This window comes from Microcaecilia unicolor, chromosome 10 (assembly GCF_901765095.1).
Source record: "Microcaecilia unicolor chromosome 10, aMicUni1.1, whole genome shotgun sequence".
NCBI classification, from domain to species: Eukaryota; Metazoa; Chordata; class Amphibia; order Gymnophiona; family Siphonopidae; genus Microcaecilia; species Microcaecilia unicolor.
The window spans coordinates 159,964,562-159,991,511 of NC_044040.1; the positions used below are offsets into that span (position 1 = coordinate 159,964,562).

General features: G+C 41.2%; 1 protein-coding gene across 1 annotated transcript in view; it reads left to right on the forward strand.

The window, feature by feature from the left end:
• CLSTN2 (calsyntenin 2) overlaps positions 1–26,950 on the forward strand; it is a 1,123,462-nt gene that overhangs the window by 996,996 nt on the left and 99,516 nt on the right. Inside the window, exon 11 of the mRNA XM_030216144.1 lies at positions 16,148–16,314. Within this exon, the coding sequence (XP_030072004.1) occupies positions 16,148–16,314 (167 nt within the window). The remainder of the gene's footprint in view (positions 1–16,147; positions 16,315–26,950) is intronic.

The window sequence follows — 26,950 nt, forward strand, 5'->3', positions numbered from 1 at the left end:
GTCATCATATATGATAGCCAGATTAGATATCCTCATGTTTGCTTTGTTCTGCAGTCTCATTGGATGTATTTTCTGAAGTTGTATTGTTTCACAAATGGGTACCATATGCACCCATGCATTCTTCTGGTGAGAGCTTGAAGAATGCTTAGGTGAAAAGGGAGAGGAATGGCCATTAGAAAAAAAGGAAGCAATGATATCCCTGTATAAGAATCTGGTGAGACCTCATTTAGGGCCCTGTTTACTAAGGTGTGTTAGTGTTTTTAGCATGCCTACACTTAGCTAGCACACTAACCACGTAGGCGCCTATAGGGATATTGTAGGCATGTACATGGTTAATGCACGTTAAAAACATTAACGTTCCTATAAAGCTACTTAGTAGACAGAGCCCTTAGAATATTGTGTACAATTGTGGAGACTGCACCTTCAAAAAGATGTAAACAAGATGGAGTCTGTCCAGAGGGCAGCTACTAAAATGGTCAGCGGTCTTGGTCATAACGTATATGGGGACAGACATAAAGATCTCAATATGTATACTTTGGAAGAAAGGCGGGAGAGGGGAGATAGATACATTTAAATACCTGTGCAGCATAAATGCACAGGAGGTGTGTCTATTTAATTCAGAGGATGCTCTGGAATGAGGGGGCATACGATGAAGGTGTAAGGGGATAGTCTTCTTCACAGAAAGGGTGGTGAATTTGTGGAATGGCCTCCCGGTGGAAGTGGTGGAGAGGAAAACAGTATCTGAATTCAAGAGAGCTTGGGACAAGTACATAGGATCTCTAAGGGAGTGATAGGGAGAGTAGATGGCATGCATCGGCAGACTGTATAGGTAATATGCTCTTTCACTGCCTACATTTTTCTCTGTTTCTGTTTTTATAATGGTTGAAACTCTGGGTAATCTACAATAAAATGAAACTTTTCTTTAGTGAGTTATGAGTCATTACTTAAATAACAAAACAGTGTGACCTATCCCACTTGGAAAGATGTGCTAAAGTTGTCATAGAATTTGTCAGTAATGAATTGGCCTGATAAAGCCACTTTCAGATCAACAGATAAGAGGACATTCATGCAAGACCTTCAGCTTAATAGCAAAGAATTGCCAGTGATGTTTATTAAACGAGTCAGAATAATACATTTTACTGGGTAGTAATTTATTGCACTTGATGATCTAAAAGTATTGGTTTTGAAATAAAAAATTATTTAGGAGCTATTTGTTTTAATTTTTTAAAACTAACATCATCATTGAAATTGCACACAAACTTTTGGCAACAGTTTCTGTTAAACAGCTTCCACGTGTGTAAGGCAATTCTAAAATCTAGGCACCCACATACACATGTCCCTTGCACGTATAAATTTATAGAATACTGGCTCTTGTGCACAGTTGCCCACAAAAGTGTCAGAAGGGTGCCTAAGTATTTTTCTGTAACAGTGTGCGTGACATACCCCCTCATTCCATAACAGGTCGCTTAAATTTACATGGTGATTGCACACATATCCACAGGGGCAAGTGTACACTTATCTAACTTGTGATAAAGTTACATCCAGGATAGTTGGGTTAAGGCAGCTTCAGTCTGAACTACAAGTCCCAGAAGGCATTGCAGGCAAGGAACCAGGGGGTGAGATGGGAAACCTGGACTGGACTCCTAGCTGCAATAAGGGAGGACATGCGTGTAAGCTAGGAGGAGGTGTAGATTGGCTGCCACTAGGGGGAAGGAGAGATAGGAAACCCTGTGTGCAGGAGCTCCTCATTAGGCTCATGCTCAACTCAGCTGGTATGGGTGTGTAGAGAAGCTAATGAGTGGAGAATGATTGGTTGTGAAGGCAGAAGCCAGGGATTGATTAGGCAGGTGGGAATGAGTCTCATTAGTTCAGTTCAGGGAGAGCAGCAAGGACGGGGAGAAGCCGTGGCAGGCTGAAAACCCTTGGGCAGGGAGGTCCCTAAAGTACTGAAGCAGGCTGAAATTCCTTGGGTGAGAGGAAGTCCCAAAAGTATTGAATTCACTGTGAAGCTGATGCAGGGGAAAACCCTTGGGTAGAAGGAGTCCCTAAAATATTGAACTCTCCTGAAGGTAAAGAGGATAGAAGGTAGAAACTGCTGCTTGGTGACTGAACTGTGATGATGAACTGAAAGGAACTGTTTGTCTTGGGAATTGAATTACTGTTTATTGTGCACTGGATAAAGAGCCCAGACTGGAGCCTGTAAGCCTGTATTGAATCCTGGTATGTGCTATGCTGCTGTTGGAACTGTGTATTAGAAACCTGCATAGAATAAAAGTCCTTAAGATTGAAGTTACTGGTGGACATCTATTTCTTCATTGTGCCGGGAGCCTGTGGCTGGAGGAGATTGTTCTATCCTTGGCTGCACAAGAGAGGTACCTGGTTACAAACTAGCAGCAGCATTATTCTGTTATTACACACTCATATTGAAAAAAAACAGGTAAACCCATGTCAAAATAGACCCTCACACCAAAGTATATAATTCAGAGCTGTGACTCCTACCACAATAAGCAGGTAGACGCTAAACATTCAGCCATCATGTCAGAAAAACCTCCACGTACTTTTTTTGTGCCCAAATCAGCAAATTGTAATAAAAGTCCATATTATAATAGAAGTCTATATTCAAAGGTTCAAGCAGCAATTATAATAAAGAAAAACCGCGGCACTTAGCTGAAGGATAAAATGCTCAATGGAGCCGTCTGTTTCACATAAACGCTTCCTCAGGAGCTGCCACTTACAGCATGCTGTATTCAACGCTGCCACAAGATCAATCGCAGAACAAGAGCATATAGACCACTGCCCCCCCCCCCCCCAAAAAAAAAAAATACATGGAGGTTTTTCTGACATGACAGAATGTTTAGCTTCTATATGATTAGTGTGGTAGAAGACAGCTCTGAAGTCTTTTCCTACCACGTGACTTGTACACTTTGATGTGAGGGTCTACTTTGACATGGGGTTACCTTTTTTGGGATGTGTTTGATGACATATTGGTGTATACCCATGCCATCCTTTTGGTTTTGTTTGATTACACACTCATATTACATTGCACATAACTGTTAGAGGGGTGTTCACAGGGGAGGAGCATGGGCAAGCCGTTTGTGGGCTGACATTTACATGGGCAATTTACACATACTGTTAGGGCGGAACCATTGAAATGAGTCGTATGTCTGCACCTACATTTTAGAATGCTGATGCCGGTTTTGTGCTAGTATTTTATAAGGATATTTGCACATGTGAGTACTCTTATAGAACAGGATCACTAATCGTGTCTCTAAATAGAGGTGCTCTGTTGTAGAATTTTCTCCATAGCTCGAAAATGCAAGGGGGTATATACATGGATGGCAAATAAGTTATGTCAGGTCTATGGCCTATGCAACTGGAGGTATGTACATGTTACACATGTTGTTATCAGGTTATGCTAATACTACTTTATAATAACACTTGGGTCCCATTATAGAATAGGCTCCTACTGCACGTCCTCAAGGTGCCTGATTGGAGGCGCCCAAATGTAGTATTACCCCCATATTATACATTTTTGAACATTACTGTTTTGTGCAAAAAACAGTCTTGGTTTATTAATGTAAACACAGTATAAATTAGTCTCATTTTGTCATGGTTCCAATTAAAACTATTTCCTACAGATGATTAAATGAGAGAATTTTAGGGGTCTTTTCCTGCTCTCTCACCTTTGCTGGTCAAAGGCCTGAACCATCTTTTCCTGATCTAATATGGATTCTGTAGCCTCAGGCCTCAATACATCAGAAACCAGCTTTCTACAGAGGAAAAATACTTCTTGGCTGCTGCTGATTTCATCCAAGGACATTGTTTACTTCAGCCTAGCCTCCACCTTATCTCCTGGGAAGGTGTATAGGAGCTTGCCTTACAGAGAGAGAGTCTCCGGCAGCATCTGTGAACCATGGAGGGGAGTTTACTTAGAGATTCTTTGCTGGAATCACAAGGCATCTCATTGTCATGGGCAGAAGTATACAGTTTGTGATTGGTCCATATGTGTTACCTGGACTGAGAAGGATGCTAATGTTGGACAAGAGAGAAAGAAGGAAAAGGAAGAAGAGAAGAAGTTTTGATGGTGAATGGATTTCTCTCAGAGGAGACAGACTGATTTACCCCAGTCACCTCCAAACTGAATTCTGTGCGAGCACTGCATGAAACAGTTTAAAAGCAGCTCTGTGGCTTTCCATAAACTGAGTAACCAGCTGCACAGAGCAAGGACTTTGGATAATTTTCCTGGACTGGAGAGACTTGCAGGAGGTATGTACTATAGCCTAGAAGAGAAGCCTATTCATCACCCCTTGGACTGAACTTTGGACCATAGTGGTGAGTTTGCAGGAATTTTCCTCTTATGCTTCAGAGTATAGTTAGTCTTGGTTTTGCCTGTGAAGGACTGGTTTGTCCCAAGGTCTGTGGTCATTAGCCTAATACTGCTGCTGTTGGTAATCATTTTTCAGGATATTATAGTATAATTATATTCATATATCTATTGGTGTAATAATCAGTGTATTTTGGTAGTGTACAGAGTTTTGTAACTTGCTTTCCATTTTGCCATATTGTTATTTTTATATCTATAATAATATATTCTATTTTGGCCTTATTCCTTTCATTGGTGCAGCCTGTCAGCAGAGCGTGAGGGCCACATGAGGTACTGATTATATCCTTAGCAAACGAGTCCAGAGTAATAATTGCTATTTCGTGATTATCTGATATAGAAGTACCTTATCCTACAGAATTTGTTTCAGTTCAGAAATCTAAATAAGACATGAACATGATTTCTCTATCTCTATTATGGGGATAATTCTGTTCTACTTTTCTTCAAAGAATAGGCTTGAAATAGTTGCTCTAACCAGTGCCTGTAATGTGTGTTCTGTTACAGAATTATATAAGAACATAAGAATAGCCGAACTAGGTCAGACCAATGGTCCATGTAGCCCAGTATCTTGCTTCCAACTGTAGCTAATCGAGGTCACAAGTACCTGGCAGAAACTCAAGTAGTAGCAACATTCTATACTACCAATCCCGGGGCAATCAGTTGCTTCCCCCATGTCCATCTCAATAACAGACTATGGACTTTTCCTCTAGGAACTTGTCCAAACCTTTTTTCAAACCCAGATACACTAATCACTTTTACCAAATTCTCTGGCAATGAGTTCCAGAACTTTAATATTCTTTGAGTTAAAAAAATATTTCCTCCTATATGTTTTAAAAGTATTTCCATGTAATTTCATTGAGTGTCCCTCCACTCTTTGTACTTTTTGAAAGAAGGAAACATTGATTCACTCTCACCCGTTCTACACTATTCAGGATTTGTAGACCTCAATCTTATCCCCCCTCAGCCATCTCTTTTCCAAGGTAAAGAGCTCTAACCTCTTTAGCTTTTCCTCATATGGGAGGAGTTCAATCGTCTTTATCATTTTGGTCACTTGAGGTTTACCTGCCACTTGTAAATGTACAGAATACCAGCACATTCACATGTGTACTGAGTTCAGTTCTGTAAGTGTACACATAAGTGGCATAGTGGGTAAATGCAAGGAGGGTGATCACATAGGTGGAGAATGGGAATGGCACAAAAAGGTCTGCCACTTTCCATTTGCAATTTAAAAAATACAGTAAGTTACATATGCCCTTGCTGCATTTAGATGTCCACCGTTACATCAGGTTTAACTGCAGACACCACTGCCGGGTTACATTGGTATTGAATAATAGAATCTGGGTACCCAGGTGATGTTAAAGAATAGGATCTTACTGCACAGCATCAGGGTGTCTAAAAGAGGCCGCCCATCTTATAGACTTGTCCCTTACTCTACCCCATTCTATAATTTGGAGTAAGATTCTATATATGTCACCTAAAAAAATCCACATGATAAACATTTCCACCTAAAAGTATTCTATAAGCGGCACCTAGATTTAAGCATGGTATATCGAATTCACTTAGTTGATATCCCAGCGCCTAAAACTATGCACATCCATTTATGCCAATGAAAACAGGGCGTATATCCCTTCACGTAGATTTACATGCACTTGACCATATTCTATAACTACATGTGTAAATTTTGGAATGAGCATGAAGTGCCCATTTCCCCATCTATATCCACGCCCCTTCTGAACTGTGTGCATTAGAATTTAGGCACAGTTCATTACAGAAAATGCTTAGCGAGTTGTGTGCATAAATTCTAATTATTGCCAATTAGTGCTCATTATTGCTTATTAAGTGTTATCACTGCTGATTAGTTTAAGCCAATTACACATGTGGTTATAGAATACTCCCGAATTTTCACACGGATCTCTATGCACGCTATGTAGAATCTAGCAGTTGGTGCCTAAATTTAACTACCATTTGCACACTTAGATTTATTGAATACTCTAACCAGCTTTTGAAGAACTACTTTGAGGAAGTCCTGCTAATATCAAAAGAGGCTTTATTTCCTACTACTAAACTTTATTTGCTATCTAAATCTAAACCACTGTATTTAAATGTAGATCAAGGAACTGCCAAGGTTATGGAAGTAGAAGATGCATTTCAAGACAGCCTTGACCTGATACAGAAATTGTGACCTGAGCAACTTTGTGGGTTACCTTTGTATTTCCATAAGATAGAAATCATATTATTAAACTTGATTTTCACCACAGACAGAAACTTTTCTTAGGTCAGAAGATTTGGATATTTCCTGATTTAACAAAGGTTACACAAGCGTAGGAAGAGGTTTCTGCAAATTAGGCAAGTTTTGTCACTTGGTGCCAGATTTCTGTTACGCTATCCTTGTAAATGTTGTATAACCTATTCTGCTAAGAAATATATCTTTCTTGACAAAGAACAGCTGAAATTGTTTTATTGTTGATAAGAGTGTAGTCTCGAGTGTAGAAGCTCAGTAAGAAGAAAAAGCTTGTATTTTGTTGGCTATCACAGTTTGGATTTGGATGCAAAACCGAATGCAAAAAGGAGATAAGGAGGGCTAAGAAGGACTTTGAAAAAAAGTTAGCGTTAGAAGCAAAAACACATAGCAAAACTTTTTTAGGTATATTTAAAGCAGGAAGCCGGCTAAAGAATCGGTAGGGCCGCTGGACGACTGTGGTGTTAAAGGGGCAATCAGGGAAGAAAAAGCTGTAGCGGAGAAATTGAATGAATTCTTTGCTTCGGTCTTCACCGAGGAGGATTTGGGAGGGATTCCAGTGCCGGAAAAGGTATTTGAAGCAGACGAGTCAGAAAGACTAAATGATTTCACTGTAAACTTGGAGGATGTAATGGGGCAGTTCTGCAAACTGAAAAGTAGTAAATCACCGGGACAGGATGGTATTCATCCCAGAGTATTAATAAAGCTGAAAAATGAACTTGTGGAGCTACTGTTAGTAATATGCAATTTATCCCTAAAAACAGGTGTGGTACCAGAAGATTGGAGGGTGGCCAATGTAATGCCGATTTTTAAAAAGGGTTCCAGAGGCGATCCGGGAAACTATAGACCGGTGAGTCTGACGTCGGTGCTGGGAAAAATAGTGGAGGCTATTATTAAGAATAAAATTACAGAGCACATACAAAAGCATGGGCTACTGAGACAAAGTCAGCACGGTTTTAGTGAAGGGAAGTCTTGCCTCACAAATCTATTGCATTTTTTCGAGGGGGTGAACAAACATGTGGACAAAGGGGAGCCGGTGGATATTGTATATCTAGATTTTCAGAAGGCGTTTGACAAAGTGCCGCATGAAAGACTCCAAAGGAAACTGGAGAGTCATGGGATCGGAGGCAGTGTATTATTATGGATTAAGAGCTGGTTAAAGGATAGGAAGCAGAGAGTAGGGTTAAATGGCCATTATTCTCGATGGAGAAGGGTGGTTAGTGGGGTCCCTCAGGGGTCAGTGCTGGGACCGCTGCTTTTTAACATATTTATAAATGACCTCGAGATGGGAGTAACTAGTGAGGTAATTAAATTCGCAGATGACACAAAATTATCCAGGGTCGTCTCGTCGCGGGAGGAGTGTGAAAAATTACAAGAAGACCTCGTGAGACTGGGGGATTGGGCATCCAAATGGCAGATTAAGTTCAACGTTGACAAGTGCAAAGTGATGCATGTGGGAAGGAGGAACCTGAATTACAGCTATGTTATGCAAGGTTCCGCGTTAGGATTTACAGACCGAGAAAGGGATCTGGGAGTCATCGTGGATAGGACATTGAAATCTTCAGCTCAATGTGCTGCGGTGGCTAAGAAGGCGAACAGAATGTTGAGTATTATTAGAAAAGGGATGGAAACCAAGCATGAGGATGTTATAATGCCGTTATATCGCTCCATGGTGCAACCACACCTGGAGTATTGTGTTCAGTTCTGGTCGCGTCATCTCAAAAAAGATATAAAGGAATTGGAGAAGGTGCAGAGAAGGGCGACAAAAATGATAAAAGGGATGGGACGACTACCCTATGAGGAAAGGTTAAGACGGCTAGGACTCTTTAGCCTGGAGAGAAGGCGGCTGAGAGGTGATATGATAGAGGTTTACAAAATAATGAGTGAGATAGAGCGGACAGATGTGAAGCCTTTGTTTACACTTTCTAACAATAATAGAACCAGGGGACACAAGATGAAATTAGAATGTGGTAGGTTTAAAACAAATCGGAGAAAGTTTTTCTTTACTCAGCGCGTAGTTAGTCTCTGGAACTCATTGCCGGAGAAGGTAGTGACGGCAGCTGGCCTTGCTGAGTTTAAAGGGGGTCTGGACAGATTTCTGAAGAAAAAGTCCATTGATTGTTATTAGATTTTGTTTTTTTTTTTGCCAGGTTCTTGGGGCCTGGATTGGCCGCTGTTGGAGACACAGTGCTGGGCTTGATGGACCTTTGGTCTTTTCCCAGCATGGCAGTGCTTATGTACATTTTTTTTCTTTCGGTGTATCCCTTGCTTCAGGGGATTTATTTCTTTCTCTTGGATTTGTCCTCTTTTTTTGTGGTCTGAGGAACACTAAATTATTCTTCAGGGTATTAGAGGATTTTTTTTTTCTTTCTTTTCTTTGTTATTTCAAAAATAGGCTTTACTACTTTCACGTGTAATGCTTGTAAAATTGTTTAAATGCAAATAAAAATTTTTTTTTTTTTTTACTGAATACTACTATTTGCACAGTTAAGTGTATGTACACTTACACACTTAGGAGGGCTTTCACAGGGGAGGAGCATGGATGGAGCCAACTTTTACATACATACCCCCAGATTCTATATATTGTGCCAAGATTTTCACGTGGAAATTGAAGTATATTCCATAACAATGTGCATAACTTAATTAGTCAACAAGCTAATCAACACTGATAATTAGATGTTAAGCAATTAGCACTAATTGGCATTAATTAAAAATTACGCACTCCCTGTTAAGAGTATACTGCAAAGTGGTATGGATAAAAATTCTAATGCGCGCTGCCAAAAAAGGGGGAATGGCCATGGGTGTAGAATGGGCAGTTCATGGGCATTCTGAAAATTTACAGTTATAGAATACACCTGCTCCACACTTGTTAGGCGCCAGTATTTACACCAAGTTTTACTTGGAATAAATGGACACACCTAGAGTGAGGCGCTGTCATAGTTGCGAGGTGTAGTCTATAAACCCACTAGGCATATGCTATAAACATTGCCTAAATCTAGGCACAGTCTACTCTATAGAATACACCTAGGTGGACATTTTTTCAGCACTGATTTTTCAGGCGCCATAAATAGAATGTAATCTATAACTTGCAGAATACTGTGTTACGTGGTACAGTGCTGAATTTGGGTGCACGCATTTACACCTGCTTTAAAATAGTGTAAGTGGCTGTGCCTACATGTAGGATCATTGATACTGATTTATGATAGTATTCTATAATGGAACTGTGGCACCCGGATTCCTTTATAGAATTAGCGCTCAGCATGCTGCATCTAGGTGCCTAAATTGTGGTGCCCAGTTATAGAATTACCCCCTAATATATATGCATCAATGGAAACAAAACAATCATTTTGCCATAAGTGGTGTAGAATGAGTAGAAGTGAGTCGATTGTTTACTCTTTAACAAAGACCTGGGTATTCTCCAGGAAGTTACGTGAAAATACTTTTAAAACACATAGGAAGTAATATTTTTTCACCCAAATAATAGTTAAGCTCTGGAACTTGCTGCCGGAGGATGTGGTAACAGCAGTTAGCAAATCTAGGTTTAAAAAAGGTTTGGACAAATTCCTGGAGGAAAAGTCCATAGTCTGCTATTCAGACAGACATGCGGAATTCACTGCATGCCCTGGGATTGGTAGCATGCAATGTTACTACTATTTGGGATTCTGTCAGATACTTGTGACCTGAATTGGCCACTGTTAGAAGCAGGATACCGGGCTAGGTGGACCATTGGTCTGACCCAGTATGGCTATTCTTATTTTCTTATAGTCTTATTCCTTTCCATGCAGGTAGCTACATTTACAGTTTGAATTTATTTTCCAAAGACAATTGTGCACATGAATCAGTAGTTATGCTTTGAAAATGGCTTTGTTATAAAATTGCCTAGTCTTTATGTATATGGAGTCACTTCACACATTTATTTATTTATTAGGATTTATTTACCGCCTTTTTGAAGGAATTCACTCAAGGTGGTGTACAGTAAGAATAGATCAAACATGAGCAATAGGCAATTATGGCAGTAAAAATATCCCAAAACAATACAAAGTATGGCATACTTTTAACTAAGGTAAGAAGAGGTATTCCTGGGGGCAATGTTACACTGGGATTTGGCCTTACATGTGTTCTTTTTGTTTTTCAAAATATGCATATACATTTTCTTGTAAATGGTTAAAGGGTCATAGATTTGATTTGCGGCATTTCTGTGGTACAACCAAAATAGTCTACATATATATTATATGCGGGTCCCTTTCTCTGTCCTTAGTGGTCTCAGAATCTTAAGTTTTTGTAGCTGGGGCAATGCAGGGTTAAGTGACTTGCTTAGATTCACAAGGAGCTGCAGTGGGAACTGAACCCAGTTCCAGAGGTTCTCAGCCCACTGTACAAACCATTAAGACTACTCCACTCCTAGTACATTTGATGTGTACTTACATTGCAGATATAAATATTTCCAGGAATATTTGGTTGAATAATTTTTAAAACAACAGTATGCATGTGCGTTCCCTTTGAAATTGTTATAACGTATGCAAGAAGAGCGAGATTCAGTGAATGGTGCTCAAAAGTCAGCGCTGGAAAGATTCTTGATAAACTAGTGTTCTGTAAATAGCACTTAGAGTGAATTCCTGTGCTCAACTTAGAGTGCCAGAATTTATGCCTGCTGAAACTTGATGTGAATGCTGCCACCTAATTTTTGGGTGTTCAGCATGCAAATGATAGTATTTATTACATCACACCTAACTTCTAGGGATGCCCCCTGACCTGCCATTATGCCTTCCATGGCCATGCCCCTTTGGAGTTGTGCACTAGAAAATGTAGGTTCCGATGTTATAGAATAGTGACTATTTTATTTATTTTAGTTACATTTGTACCCCGCGCTTTCCCACTCATGGCAGGCTCAATGCGGCTTACATATACAGGTACTTATTTGTACCTGGGGCAATGGAGGGTTAAGTGACTTGCCCAGAGTCACAAGGAGCTGTGCCTGAAGTGGGAATCAAACTCAGTTCCTCAGTTCCCCAGGACCAGAGTCCACCACCCTAACCACTAGACCACTCCTCCACTAGGCTAGGGCAGATGTGCTTGCAAATGCAAATTGTTGCAAGTTAACTCCAGTTATTGATTGTTAATGCCTTGTTAATGTACAAAAAAAAACCCGGGGAATCTACTACTACTACTTATCATTTCTATAGCACTACTAGGCGTACGCAGCGCTGTACACTTGAACATGAAGAGACAGTCCCTGCTGGACAGAGCTTACAATCTAATTAGGACAGACAAACAGAACAAGAGATAAGGGAATATTAAAGTGAGGATGATAAAATAAGGGTTCTGACCAATGAATAAGGGTTAAGAGTTAAAAGCAGCATCAAAAAAGTGGGTTTTTAGCTTAGATTTGAAGACGGCCAGAGATGGAGCTTAACGTACTGGCTCAGGAAGTCTATTCCAGGCATATGGTGCAGCAAGATAAAAGGAACAGAGTCTGGAGTTAGCAGTGGAGGAGAAGGGGGCGGATAAGAGAGATTTACCCAGTGAATGGAGTTCCCGGGGAGGAATGTAGGGAGACATGAGAGTGGAGAGGTACTGAAGAGCTGCAGAGTGCATGCACTTATAGGTCAATAAGAGGAGTTTGAACTGTATGCAGAAAAGGATAGGAAGCAAGTGAAGTGACTTGAGGAGAGGGCTAATATGAGCATAACGACACTGGCAGAATATTAGTCGTGCAGCAGAACTTTGAACAGATTGAAGAGGAGAGAGATGTCTAAGTGGGAGACCTGTGAGAAGCAAGTTGCAATAGTCTAAGCGAGAGGTGATAAGAGTGTGGATGAGGGTTCTGGTTGTGTGTTCAGGATGGAAAGGGCAAATTTTGGTGATATTATACAGAAAGAAACGACAGGTTTTAGCAGTCTGCTGAATATGTACAGAGAAGGAGAGGGAGGAATCGAAGATGACCCCAAGGTTACGAGCTGATGAGACAGGAAGGATGACAGTGTTATCCACAGAAATAGAGAATGGGGGAGGGGGAGAGTTTGGTTTAGGGGGAAAGATAAGAAACTCAATCTTGCTCATGTTTAGTTTCAGGTGGCTGTACAAGTTAGGCAGGTTGTCTGTACAAGTTAGGCAGGTTGTTAGGCTCTACCACCTGTTCCAGGATGGTGCTGCATGCATCCATCATCCTTTCTATGGAAACAAAAGTATTTCCTCATATTGTTCATGAGCCCTACGCAATTAGAGCTTCATATCATGATCCTTTGTCCTAGAACTCCCTTTGTACCATACCTGAACATAACTCACTTTGAGTTACAACTGGAAAAGGCATGCGCTAAAATCTAAAATTCCTTTTCTTACCTGTGGGAAAACCCCTTGACTTAAAATAACAGCCTTATTATCAGTACAGTAACCACTTGTGTCAGAATCCCTGATGTCCTCCCTCACATTTCTTTTTAGAATGAAAACAATTGAGGCTGTATTTTCCAAAGGAGTTCTCATGTGTAGTCTATAAAAAAAAATTATATTATCCACGGAAGCAGCTGTATGTCAAAAGACTCTTACAGAGCTACTCTAAAGCTATCTCGTGAGATTTAGAAGTCATTATAAAATCATTCTTCCAGTCACAATGTTCCAGCATCGCTAGAGAGGAATATTTTGATGGAATATATTTTATATCTTTTAAGAAATAATTTGGTTTGACTATGATCAAAGCCGTTATTTAATGCACATTATATTTCCATTAGTATATTGTTAAATATTTTAAAAAATTGTCATTGTTTTTTTTTTTTTTTACAACTAATTAAGCTGAAGGAACTCTATATCCCTACCGATAATGTTAGGAATTTATCTCTCAGATAGCAAGTGATTTTATCTGGTAACTTAGGCCTGAGTTTCCATAGCACAGTACTCCAAAAGCTGTGTTGATTTGTTCACATTTAATAATACATACAAAATAGTCTAGCTAAGATTTTGCTTACTCAGTGCTAATTTTTAAGATGCTGAGTCATCAAGGTTATAAAACTGTTAGACCACTCTCAACATTCTAGTTATTAGTGGATGCTGATAAAGTATCCATCTTTATAAAAGAGCCTACTAAGGGGTAGATTTATCCAGTGTTTGTTCAGGTATAATGTATCTATAGAGCATAATAATTTACTAGAGTTTGCCAACAGGTATTAACAAAGCAGTTTTGTACATAAAGTTCTTACTTTTTGTGTATACTTCCCAAACTACTTATTAAAGGGGGCCATTTGCTAATGTAGTAGAGGAGAAACCTAATGGTTCGAGCAGTGGAATGAGAACCAGGGTGGCCAGGGTTTAAGTACTGCTGCTGCTTGTAACTTTGAGCAAATCTCTTAATCTACCCCCCCCCCCCCCCCCCCCCCCCCATTGCCTCATGTTCAAACTCAGATTGTAAGTCCTCCAAAGACCAGGAAAATACCTGTTAACACCTGCATGCAACTCACCTTGATATTCTATTGAATAGTGATGAGGAAAAAACTGAAATATAAATTTAAAAACAGCATATGCTAATGCTCTTACCTACTGTTAGTAAGTGATCTCCTAAAGGACTGAATCACTAAGTGACAAAATAATCCTTTTACTAGTTCTCACATCTGGAAAAAGAACAGTAATGGTATTGCTGAGCCTCAGAGTTCTGTTTACATCCAGTGGCGGTAAAAACTGATCCTTTGCAAGGCTCCTATAAGAATCACAATCCTTCCGTTTTAACATCCTGAACATGTATTGGAGGACATTTTTCAATTTTAATAGCAACAGCCATGAAAGAAAGCACGATGTATTGACTTTGTCTACTGTAAGGCTTCTGCACTGTTTCCCAATTGATGTGAATGGAAAGGCCAGAGAACAAGAGCTTCTGAATGAAATCTGGCTTCACTGTGGCTGGGAGTTGATTTAGTTAAATTCTGGTGAAAAAAATTTCCCAGTCTCACACAATGAGCTGCTGGAGGCTTAAGTGGTGCAGGGCTAGGGTGGGATGAATTAAAATCCTTGCGGCAGTGAGATCCGTTTCTTGCTCTGAGCCCATAATTGTCTGATATCATGCAGAAAATAAGGGCAGCAAAACAGCTGCAGGCAATAGGTGTTAGATATTTGATATGCCAGATATGAATGTGGTAACAAAATTAAACAGGATCAATTACTAACATTTTGAAAAAGAAAACCCGCCACCTGCTACTGCTTATGCCCTGCCCTAGTCCCAAGAAATAAATGCAGCGAGAGCAGTCCAGGCTTCAGTGCCTGCAGGCCACATTGGGGGGTGGGAGCAGCATACAGGAATTTGCACTCTTTGGCCTCTATTGAGCCACAGTCCCCTCAGCACACATATGCTCACCTTTACAGTATTAAATCCAAACATATGCGGTACCTATTCTATAAAGAAAATTAAGTACTTGTTCATCCACTAGTGTAACAAGTGAAATACATGCTTATTATTTAGGTGTGAGCACTTAGCCAGCTATAGAGCTAGTATAAATGCTTGTTCCCAAATGCTAGAGATACATGTGTAACTTATTACAATTCATATGTGTAGGTGTGAATCCCACCCACGCTATGCCCAGACTCCAGCCATGTATACACCTACCTGTAAAATACACGCTATGTAAGGTATGGGCGTACTTACAGAATAGCATTTAGATAGAATTTTGGTATTTACATGTGGGGATATTTTTCAAACCTATAAGTAAGTGCCACCTATTAACTAAAAGGGTCACATTTTAAATAAGTATTTTTGAGATGGATATAAATGTATGGGGGATTAAGAAGAATGTAATGCCCTTGCCAAAAGGAAGTTATTTTAAAAAATATATGCATGTTTCTGAGCAGGTGCTAAATGCAACAATGAAATTTGTTTGGATATTGCAAGATGGGGAATACACATATAAAATTTTGGCCATTCCAACCCGTGCCTTTGAAATCACTGTATCCTAGTGTTCTCCACGAATAAATAATGGTTTTCTGAAATCACCATTTATATGTATGTGTGTGTGTGTGATCTACATATGCAAATGCAAAAATGAATTTAAAATGACCTCCTTAGGCTAATGAAAAGCCAGTTCAGATTGAACTGTAAGTCCAAAGGTGCAGCATGAAGTTGAAAGTTCTCTTCTCCCCTTCCCCTACCCCCTTAAAAATCTAAGGAATAGAGTCCTTTCATTCCCTAGGTGAAAGGTTTCTCAGTGTCAGTCCTCAAGGGCCACAACACAATCAGGTTTTCAGGATTTTCCCAATAATTATGCATGAGATTTGTTTACATGCAGTGCCTCAATTGTATGCAAATATATCTCATTGCATATTCATTGGGCAAATCCTGAAAACTCGACGGGTTGCGACCCTTGAGGACCGACATTGAGCAAACCTGCCCTAGGTAGACATTTACTAAAAGTGAGCAGTTAATACCAAGTAAGTCTTTCTCTGGTTAATAAATATGAGACTACCATAACCTTTTTCTATATGTAAATTTGTATTATAGTCTAGAGAGTGTTAATTTTTGTAATGTTTTTTTATTTGTTTTGATTTTCTTGTAGGAGCTGAAGTGGCTAAACCCAGATTTGCTCAGTATTTCCATGGCAGTATCGCAGGTCTGACCATTCGTCCAGGAAGAACTGAGAGTCAGAAAGTTATTTTGTGCCTACAAGCCTGTAAGGAAGGTTTGGATATTAATTCCCTGGAAAATCTTGGTCAAGGAATAAAGGTAAGATCATAGGCGTAGTTTGTTTCATTTGGGGGGGCAAAGGATGGGGCGGTGCATATTAGCATATTCATTTGCACATATACATATGCAAATGAATATGCTAATATGGAGGAAGGAAGGGAAAAGAGCTGGGAATAACCATAATGAATATGTATGAGATATCAAGCCAGCTCTTTCTCCTTTCCTTCCTTCCTTCCTTCTTTCCTCCTTACCCAGCACTCCCTCTTCATCTCCAGTAGTATTTCCACACCCCCTTTCCCATACCATACCAGTGTTGACCTTAGAAATGCATAGGCTCTATATGTAGATCCTTCAAGAGGTAGTGTGTCATGATTTAGGCTCTACACCCTTTCTGATGTTTTGGTGCCACCTCAGTAAGGCCAACACACAATTTCTCCACTGCAAAATGCTATACACAAACTTGTGCAAAAACACACTCATATTCTTACTAAACCATAACAGCACTAATTCCAAGGACAGACTCAGCATGCAGCAATACCAGAAAATTTGAAACTTACATGCAAAATATCACAGATGCACATTTCCAAAAGCTGACATATTCCAATTAATAAATTCTGAATAAAATACTTTTTTCTACCTTTGTTGTCTTATCATTTAGTTTTTCTATTCGCTTTGGTCCCAAGTGTCTTCTGTTTTATGCAGTGCCTTCTTTATGCAGTAGCCCTGTCCCTACCCTTCCTCGAGTTTCAGTATCTGCCCTCAACGTGTCCCTGACCCCAATCTTCATCCTGTTATTCCTGTTTTTTTTTGCTAATTCTTCCCTCTTCCAGCACCCGCTCTTTCTATTTCCTCCCTTCTATACAGCACCCCCTCTCCCTATTTTCACTCCTCTGACCAGTATATTCTCTTTCTCTCACCCTCTTCTGTCCAGCATATCCTCCTTCCCTTACTTCAATCCAGCATCCCTCCATGTCCCCTTCCCTTCCATGTCAGCTTCTCCATTATATCATTATTTCTCCTATGTCCAGCATATCCCCTCTTTGTCCCCATCCCCATACAATGTCTAGCACCCCCCATCATTTTCCAGCATCTCCCCTGTCTTCTTACTCACCCTATGTCCAGCATCTTCCAATATCCCTTTTTCCCTCCTAGCATTGTCCCTGTATGCCCTTATCCCCTCTCTGTCCAGCATTGTCCCTTTGTGTCCCTGTCTCTATGCTCCCTCAATGACCAGAATCTCGCTTCTCTGTCTCCCTGACACTCTCTTTTCTCTTCCCTTCCTCCTACCATCCATTCTCCCTTCTTCCCTCCTACCAGCTAATCCACATCTAACAATCCCTTCCCCCCCCCCAATCCATCACCTCTTCCTCTCTGTTTATCACCCCCCCAAAAAAAAAAAATATCCAGCACAGCAGACCTGCACCTCTCTCCCTCCATCCTGTAGATCCTCCTCCTGCTCTCTATTCACCCCTACCCACATGGTTCCATCACCTCGCTCCTCCTAAAGGTGCAGCTGAACAGTACCTCCATTTTTCTCCTTTTCTCACCTCCCCCCCCATCCCGGTTCCAGCGTCTCTCCCTTTTCCATCCTCCTCACTCACTTGCATTGATCGCTGCCGGTAGCGGCACTGCAGCCAGCCAGCAAAAACAGCAGTCTGCTTCGGACTTCCCTGCTACATGTCCCGCCTCCTCTGTTACAACTTCCTGTTCCGCATAGGCGGGATGTGTGGCAGGGAAGGCCGAGGCTCCGAGGCAGACTGTTGTAATCGCTGCAGTGCCGCTACCAACAGCCCCTGGTACCGAAGTTGAAGCGGTGAATGGGCGGCCGGCAGTAGTAAAGGCAGCAAGCAGCAGACAGGCTCGACTCCACTTCCCTGCCCTCTCTGCGTCCCACCCAAAAGGAAATGACATCAGAGGAAGGCGGGACGCAGAGAGGGCAGGGAAGCGGAGTCGAGCCTGTCTGCTGCTTGCTGCTTTTACTACTGCCGGCCGCCCGTTCGCCGCTGCGGGTCGTCGTCGTCGTTCCCTCCCCCCCCCAGTCTACGCCCATGGGTAAGATATAAGCTGGATTTCTCTTTGATACAGTTATGACCTACAGTTGTGCACAGCCAAAAATGATTTTGTCTTCATTTTAAATTAAGTTTTAGTGCTTTTTTGTACATTTTTTCATACTTTTATGTTTTTTATATGGTGCTGAAAAATACTGCACTTAGTGATATTCAATAAACCTCGCCTAGAGTTAGGCACAGTTTATGGAATACACGTATGCCTGTCCCCATGACTAAAATTTAGGCGAGACCATTTACACTAACTAAAACCTGGTATAAATGCCCATGCTTAACTTAGGCGCAGATCTGGCATATTCTATAACACTGGACATAATTGTTAGGAATGCCCATGTCCCTCTCATGGCCACACCCCCTTTTGAGATCTGTGCTCTAGAATTTATGCAACCATTTTACAGAATACACTTAGGGCCCTGTTTACAAAGGCACGCTAGCATTCTATAGTGTGTGGTAAAAATTAGTACGCGCTATATAGACACCCACAATATTCCTAATTTTTAGCATGCATTTAAAGAACACTAGCGTGCCTATGTTAACAGGGCCCTTAGAAAGTTGCATGGGTAAATTCTAATTAATGCCAATAATTGCTTGTTATTGCCCAATTATGGGTGCCGATTGGTTTGTTAATTGCCACGCAGTTTGGCCACACTGCTAAATTTGTACATGCAACTTTAGTCACCATATAATGAATTTCCCCTTATGTGCACAAGAATCTTTGGCATGCACAATTAGATTGTATGCATGTTAATTCGTAGGTATACATGTGCATAGGTGATTTGTGACAGTTGACATCCTATAATCCAGATTTGTGCTCCTGAATGCACATCCCCATTGTGAGCTGGTTTATGATGCAGAGATGAGGAGGTATAGTACAAATGGACTTTAATTAATTCCCTATAATCACATATATACCTTTGCAATGGAATAATTGACCCAGTTGTCATATTTTTCAGATTATACATAGGGACCCTTTTACTAAAGTGCGGTAAAATCTAGGTTTAGCACGTTCCAATGCAGGACTTTCCTGTGTGCCAGATTTACCATGGCATATTTTGTAGGTGTTTTCTCATTTTTGCATTTCACGTGCTAAAGTTCACATCAATTCATGGTACTTGCAAAAAATTAATGTAGGAGCACTTACCGCCTCCTGTTTAGTTAGTACATGCTAATTGGAACGTGCCATCTGGGTAACGCTTCCATGCCCATTCTCCACCCATGATAAGCCCTCTCCCAAAAATATTTTTAAAAAATAGCTAATGAGTGTTGGTGCATGCTACTATGCATGCAAAATGTGCTAAATGCACGTTAGGGCTTAATGCCCTTTAGTAAAAGAGCCCTTTAGGTTGAAATTCTCTATAGGTCACCCAAAAGTTAGGCCCCAGGATACTGTGAATTCTATAATGGCAATTATATGCATAGTAGTCATTATAGAATATTAGAGTAAGTCTGAAGTTATGCGCCTAACTTTACGCAAGCACTTAGACTAGCTTAATGGCTGGTGTAACTTCTCATGCCCGACTGCTGTCAGGCACCTAACTGATTCCGTGGCATATTTTTAAAGCAGTTAGCCTTCCAAAGTTCCATAGGTTTCTATGGAACTTTGGAAGGCTAAGTGCTTTGAAAATATGCCTACAGTATTCTATAACCCTAGTGCATAAGTGCTAGGCACACCCCTGACCCACCCATGCACCTCCTATGTCAACTTCCTCCTTGCAGTTATGCGCTATAGAATTTGTACACTGTAACCCATAAGGGGTTAAAATAAACGTACCTGGGGCTGCTTATGGAGGGAGATCCGGCAGCCACGTGTTTTGTTGGGGTGCGCTGGTATCGGGGCCGTTACGGGGGAAGGGAGTGCAAGGAAAGAGCGGCGATCAGCTGTTCAGCTGATCGGAGGTTTTGGAAGCGGCGTCGGCGTCTGGAGAGAATTTGTTCAGTGGCCTGGCGTCACTGGCGGGATCAGGCGGTAGCAGGGACATCGGGTGATGTTTTTGGTTGCGCTCCTTGTAGCGCCGGGTTTTTTTGGGAAATATGCGGAGTTCGGGCGGTGGGGCACGAGGAAGCGGTGGCCTGACCGGCATAGACGCTGCAAGTTGCAGCGGAGCAGGAGCGGGGCGGAGCGAAGGCGAAGAGGGGAGAGTATGAGCGCTGATTGGCCCTGCGTCGGAATTTGACGTCGCGTCATGACGTCAGACGTACACAGCTGACGCAGGGCCCAGGAAATCATTAATTTTAAAGGGGAACCGGCTCTATTTAGCGGGAGAGCCGGTTCTGAAGATAAATAAAGCCGGGAATGGGACTGGAGATGGGGAGGAGAGTGCTCCGGTGCACTCTCCCAACGTTTTAGTTTATTTATGTGGCGGTTTGCGATGGAGAGAGTGCGGCACGCGCTGGGGAAGCGCGTGGGAAGTGAAACAACAGCTGATGACACGAGCCAGCTGTTGTCGCGTGAATGGAGCGGCGAGGGCTCGTGCACGAATGAAAAAGGGTGATTTTCAGGCTTCAGGGAAGAAAAAAGGTACAAAATTTATATTGTTTTAAATTGCTAGGTGTTTGTATATGTTTAAAATGTGTTCATTTTAATTTGGAAATGTTTGGTGTATGTGATGGGAAGGTTGGAATGCAGAGCTCGTGCTAGCAGCATGAGCTAGGGTAAGGATTCTATGTGTGACGGTTTGTCAGTTGGGAGGTAAGTGCTGAGCAGGGCAGAGCTGTGTTTAAGAGCTGTGCTCAGCTGAGGGGAAATTTTGTGTAAAAATAGAGAAAAAAGTACTTAAAAAGGGATCTGATGAGTGTGTTTTGAAAGGTGATCAGTAGGTAATGTAAATTGAAAGCCTGCCGCGTATTTAATGGCTTTAGAGAGGAATGAATGGCAGTGCACTAGTACTGGAAATAAACGGATCTTATAAATCTTGATATCTTATCAAGGGGTGTTATGTTAAAAAGGTATTGCCAGTGATAGCTGAGGAACACTTTAGACTTTTAAACCTGGATGGTTGTAAAAAGAGCTGAAAAGTGAAAAGCTATCCTGAAAGACCCTAAATGATTTTAAAGAGAAAGGGGATTTCTGAAATTGAGAATTTGGCCCGTACTTATTTAAAAATTATTATTTAGCACACTCTTTGAATTAATTAAACTTTGGGGAAGGGAAATAGAATAGGGATTATTAATTATATGTTCTTTTTGGGAAGCTAGATAGAAAGTGTGAGCATTAAGCACCTGAAAATTGTGTGAATTAGTTAGGTTTTAGGGTTATTGTTTTTTTATAGCTTAGAGTAGTAGGTGTCTTCAGTCCCTGATTCCTGTACCCTGGCCAGGGTTCAACTCTACAGTCCATGGTACCCAACGATTGGAATAATAAGAAGATACAAAATCAGCAGAGGAGATGTGTATCAAAGTATCCTTTTGAAATTTTTTTTGGAATAAAGGAAAATAGTGTACTTACCTTGAAGTCTCCGGCGCAGAACCTGAAAAAGAAGAAAAGAAACAAAGAATCAACTCTATATAAGGGACTCATATTAAAATATAATTTTGCATGCATATTTAACTTTTATTAAGAAGTTGAACTGATACTTATCTGATGGGAAGTAACACGGAAGTGGAGCTTTATAGAGAATAGAGAAACCTATAGGAAATAAAGAAATGAAATGTTAAGGTTATTAAGGGGTGTGAAATATATTGTGTTCATTTAAATCCATATTAGAATAAAGTAAATTTTTATTAACCAATTGTGATTTATAAGTTTTTTTGTGCCCTTCTTCTGCGCTGGGTGAAACACTCGGCTCAGGCGATATCCTTTTTGAACCCAGGAGTGGGGGAGGGGTTACAAAAATGGCGTCACGGACAGGATAGTGCCTTCACTTTATCAACAAAGTGAAACAGAGGGGCAGAAATATATGTGTATGTATGGTAAAAAGGTATTTACTGTTTTTAAGCAATTCATGTAAAGGCAATTGTTCATCTCTGGTGAAAAGTAAAATTTGAACGGTTGGGGCAACTGTTGTGTGGGGAGGGAAATTTTGTTTGTTTATTGGGCCCACATATCAGCTCCAGAGAAGAACATGGAGGAACTACAGCGTCAGATTGACGAATTGAGGAACTCAATGGAAGGACGGGGACGAGGTGAACCAAGCCAACAGCAGACCACTACAGTGGTACTTCAAAAGGAGAAGAATATTCCAGATTTTTACGGGTTTCCCACCCGTGCAGGTGACATCCCGGTAGAAGAATGGATTGTGACGGCCAAATCAGCCTTAAAGATCCTGAGAGTGCCATCGGAGGACCAACTGGAGATTTTAAAAGATCACATCAAGGGTCAGGCTAAAGACACAGTGAAGTATATGGCCAGAGAAAGAGAACCAACAGTTGAGGACATCTATGAATTACTTACTCAAGTATATGGAGACAAAGTCCCTCTGGGTATACGAGTAAAGGAGTTTTATGATAGGCGACAAGGTGATAGGGAAACTATCCGGGCATTCGCATACCAACTTCAAGAGAAGCTAGAGATGATCAGAGCTCGGGATAGTTCTCGAGTGAGTCAGCCAGAGAATGTCCTGAAGGAGCAATTTCTGTTAGGCCTTAAAGATGTGTCACTGAGAAGAGAGATGACCAGAAGGTGGGAAGACAATCCGGAAATACGGTTTACAGATCTGATGCAAGCTGCCATCCGTTGGTCTGAGGAAGAGCGGATACCTGAGCCAGGGGTTTCTCGAGTAAGGATTCTTCAAAGGGGACAGAGCGAAGTTTCAGAGCGTCCCGTCTCCACAGAAACGGAAGGGCTGGTGACCACACTATCTGAGATTTCAAAACTGCTGGGGCAGATGGGGAGGAAGCAGGATGAAATATTAGAATGGCAGAGAAGAGAAACCATAAGTCGTCCTAATGATACAAGAAGAGAAAGGACGACACCATATGGAGGTACTAATCGGAGAACACCTCTACGGGATGACCGAGGGCTTTTAGTTTGTTACAGATGTCAGGAACCCGGACACATAGCCAGATTTTGCCAAAGTGAGAGGAGGGTGACATCTGGGTCACAAGCTGGAAATTCAGAGGAGAACAATCGGCCATCCACAAGTGCCGGTGCTAATTTTGAAAGAAAAGGGAAAGCACTAGTGAAATCCGCACATGAAGGGGAAACACAGACACCCACAGTAAGAGTGCAGAGGGTGCAGGAAGAGAATTTGGACACCAATCGGGAAAGTTTTAAGGACAGAGCAATCGGGAGTAGTCCGGTATTAACAGTGTCCTTTGGAGGAGTTAAAACGCAGTGCATTGTGGACACCGGATCAGATGTCACCACCATCGTGGCAAGTCATTTTTATAAGTATTGTGATAGTATAAATCAATTACAAGACGCAAGTTGGATCACGTTAACTGCAGCAAATGGTACAGACTTGCCGGTATTAGGATGTATCGAGACCACTGTGGAATGCCTGGGACAAAAAGTGCCATCTTGTTGCATTTTTATTGTGCGGGATAATTTAAATACTGGTAAAACTGAGAAGAATTGCATCCCAGGCATATTAGGCATGAATGTGTTACAGTCCCTGGAAGGGTTGTTTAAGGATCTATCTCAACTATCACCAGAATCCAAACATGTTGGGGTTACCCGAATTTGGCATGATATTGTGCAGAAAAGGAAGTTTGAAGAACATGACCCTTCAAAAAGGTTAGGGTTCATCAAAATGATAGGCAATGAGAAACATATCATACCGCCCTTGTCTGAGAAAATTTTGAGCGGTAAATGTCATAGTGTTAGAGGTATGACGGCGTGTACAATGCTTGTAACTGCAACAGCTACAGTGAATCTGCCAAGAAATATAATGGTGGCAAATACGTTGGTGAGACCCGAAAAGGGAAATATTCCCGTGAGGGTCTTAAATTTTGGAGACACGGAAGTATTAATATCACCCAGAGTAAGAGTGGCTGAAGTATACAAGGCTGATCCTGTGCTGACACCCTGGAATTTACAGATGGAAGTTAAAGAGGATCGAAGATGTGAAGTAAGAAAGATTTGCAATGTACAAAAATCAATTGTAGAATCGGAATGGCCAGATAAACTTGCTAAGATTAAAATTGACTGGAGCAAGCTGAATGCAGAGCAGGTCATAAAATTAAAAAAGTTGCTGATACAATATCAAGGTGTGTTTTCCAGCGATGATCAAGATATCGGATATACTACCATAATCACGCATGAGATCAAGACAGGACATGCCCTACCAATAAAGCAACCCTATCGGCGAGTATCTCCTCACATTTTTGAAGAATTTAAAAAACATGTATACGAACTGGTTAATCAAGGGATATTGAGGAAGAGTAAAAGTCCGTGGGCTTCACCGGCGGTAGTTCTAAGAAAAAAAGATGGGTCCCTGCGTTTTTGTTGTGATTATCGCCGCCTAAACTCTGTCACCATAAAGGATGCATACCCGCTTCCACGGATAGATGAGTCTCTGGACGCCTTAGGTGGTGCTGAGTGGTTTTCCTCTTTGGATTTGACAGCAGGGTATTTCCAACTGGGAATGGCAACTCAGGACATGGAGAAGACGGCAGTAACAACACCCTTCGGCCTCTTCGAATGGACACGCATGCCTTTTGGCCTCTGCAATGCCCCTGCGAGTTTTCAACGTTTAATGGAGTGTGTCCTGGGAGAATATGTCTTCAACATCTTGTTGTTATATTTAGATGACATATTGATATATGCTGCATCCTTTGACCAACATCTGGAGAGATTGGGGCAGGTGTTCCAGCGGCTGCAAGAGTGCGGATTAAAGCTAAAACCCTCCAAGTGCCGATTACTAAGTTCAAAGGTTCGATTTTTAGGATATATTGTGTCTGCAGCAGGTGTATCAGCTGATCCTGAAAAGACGGAAGCGCTGAGGGTTTGGAAGACTCCAACAAATGCCAAAGAAGTCCGGAGTTTTGTAGGTTTTGCAAGCTTCTACAGGAGGTTTATTGCGAATTTCGCTGCAATTGCTGCACCTTTACATCGACTAATGGGAAAACAAAAGAAGAATAAAAAGGAAGTTCCATTCAGTTGGTCTGATGAATGTCAAGTAGCATTTGTGACGTTGAAGACAAAGTTAATGACTGCACCCATATTGAGCTTTCCTAGATTCGAGCTTCCTTTTATTTTGACGACCGACGCCAGTAACAAGGGCTTAGGCGCTATTTTAAGCCAAATGCAGGAAGGCGAAGAAAAGATTATTGCCTATGCTAGTCGAGGGTTGAGATCAGCTGAAAGGAATGATAGCCACTACAGTGCTTTTAAGCTGGAGTTGTTAGCTTTGAAGTGGGCAGCCACAGATAAGTTTCGTGAATACTTGTTATACAGAAAATTCATTGTGAGGACAGATCATAACCCACTGAAATATTTAGACACCGCAAACATTCCGGCGACAGAACAACGGTGGTTAGCTCAGCTAGCTGAGTTGAACTTCGATGTAGCCTATAAAGCGGGAAGGTTTAATAGAGCAGCTGACGCATTGTCCAGACTACCAGAGGGAGAGAGTGAAATTGGGAGTGAAACTGAAGAGAAAGATTTCTTTATCCTGTCCAACACAGAGGTTGTTGCCTGCGTGAAAAGTAAAATAGATAAACGAAGGGGTCACATAAGTGTCCAGAATGCTGGTGCGTCAAAAAGTAGTGAAGAGGCAGTAGTGGCAGAAGAATTGTTTGATTTGCAGCGACATGATCCAAGTTTAAGGCCTGTTATTGAAGCACTGGAGATAAAACAAGAAAGGCCTAATGATTATGAAGAGTGGTCCGTAGAATCAAAAGAACTATGGAAACACAGAAGGAGGCTGATGCTCAAAGATGGAATATTGTGTAGAGTCATTGAAGATTATAGAGATGGGAAAGAGATTATACAGATGGTAATGCCAGATATTGAGAAAAAGAAGATTCTGGAGAGATACCATAATAAGGGGGGGCATTTTGCAACGGAGATCACATGTAAACAAATAAGAAAGCAATATTTTTGGGTACATTTGACCAAAGATGTCAGTGATTGGATACAATGTTGCAAGAATTGTGGATGGGCAAGAGAAATGGTGCCTAAAGAGAAAGCGCCTATGCAACCATTTGTAGTTACAAAACCTCAGGAAGTGGTTGCGTTGGACTACACCGTTTTAGAAAAAGATACAAGAGGGTTTGAAAACGTGTTGATTATCACGGACATGTTTACCCGGTTCACTATTGCAGTGGCAACACGAAACCAGACTGCAAAAACTACTGTAAAAGTACTCTTAGAGAGATGGATCATGGTCTATGGTTGCCCTGAAAGAATTCATTCAGATCAAGGAAAAACATTTGAAGCAGCAATTGTTAAGGAACTTTGCCAGAGATATGGAATACAAAAATCTCGCACAACACCTTATCACCCCCAAGGCAATAGCAGATGTGAGCGTTTTAATCGGACCTTACACCATTTACTAAAAACTTTGGAAGTTGAGAAGAAAAGAAGGTGGTCTGAGTATTTGCAAGAAGTTTGCCAGATATACAATAGCACCATACATGGTAACACCGGGTATACTCCCGCCTATTTATTTCTGGGACAAGAAACCTTAATGCCATATAAGGAATGGATGTTTGATGCGGAAAAGATG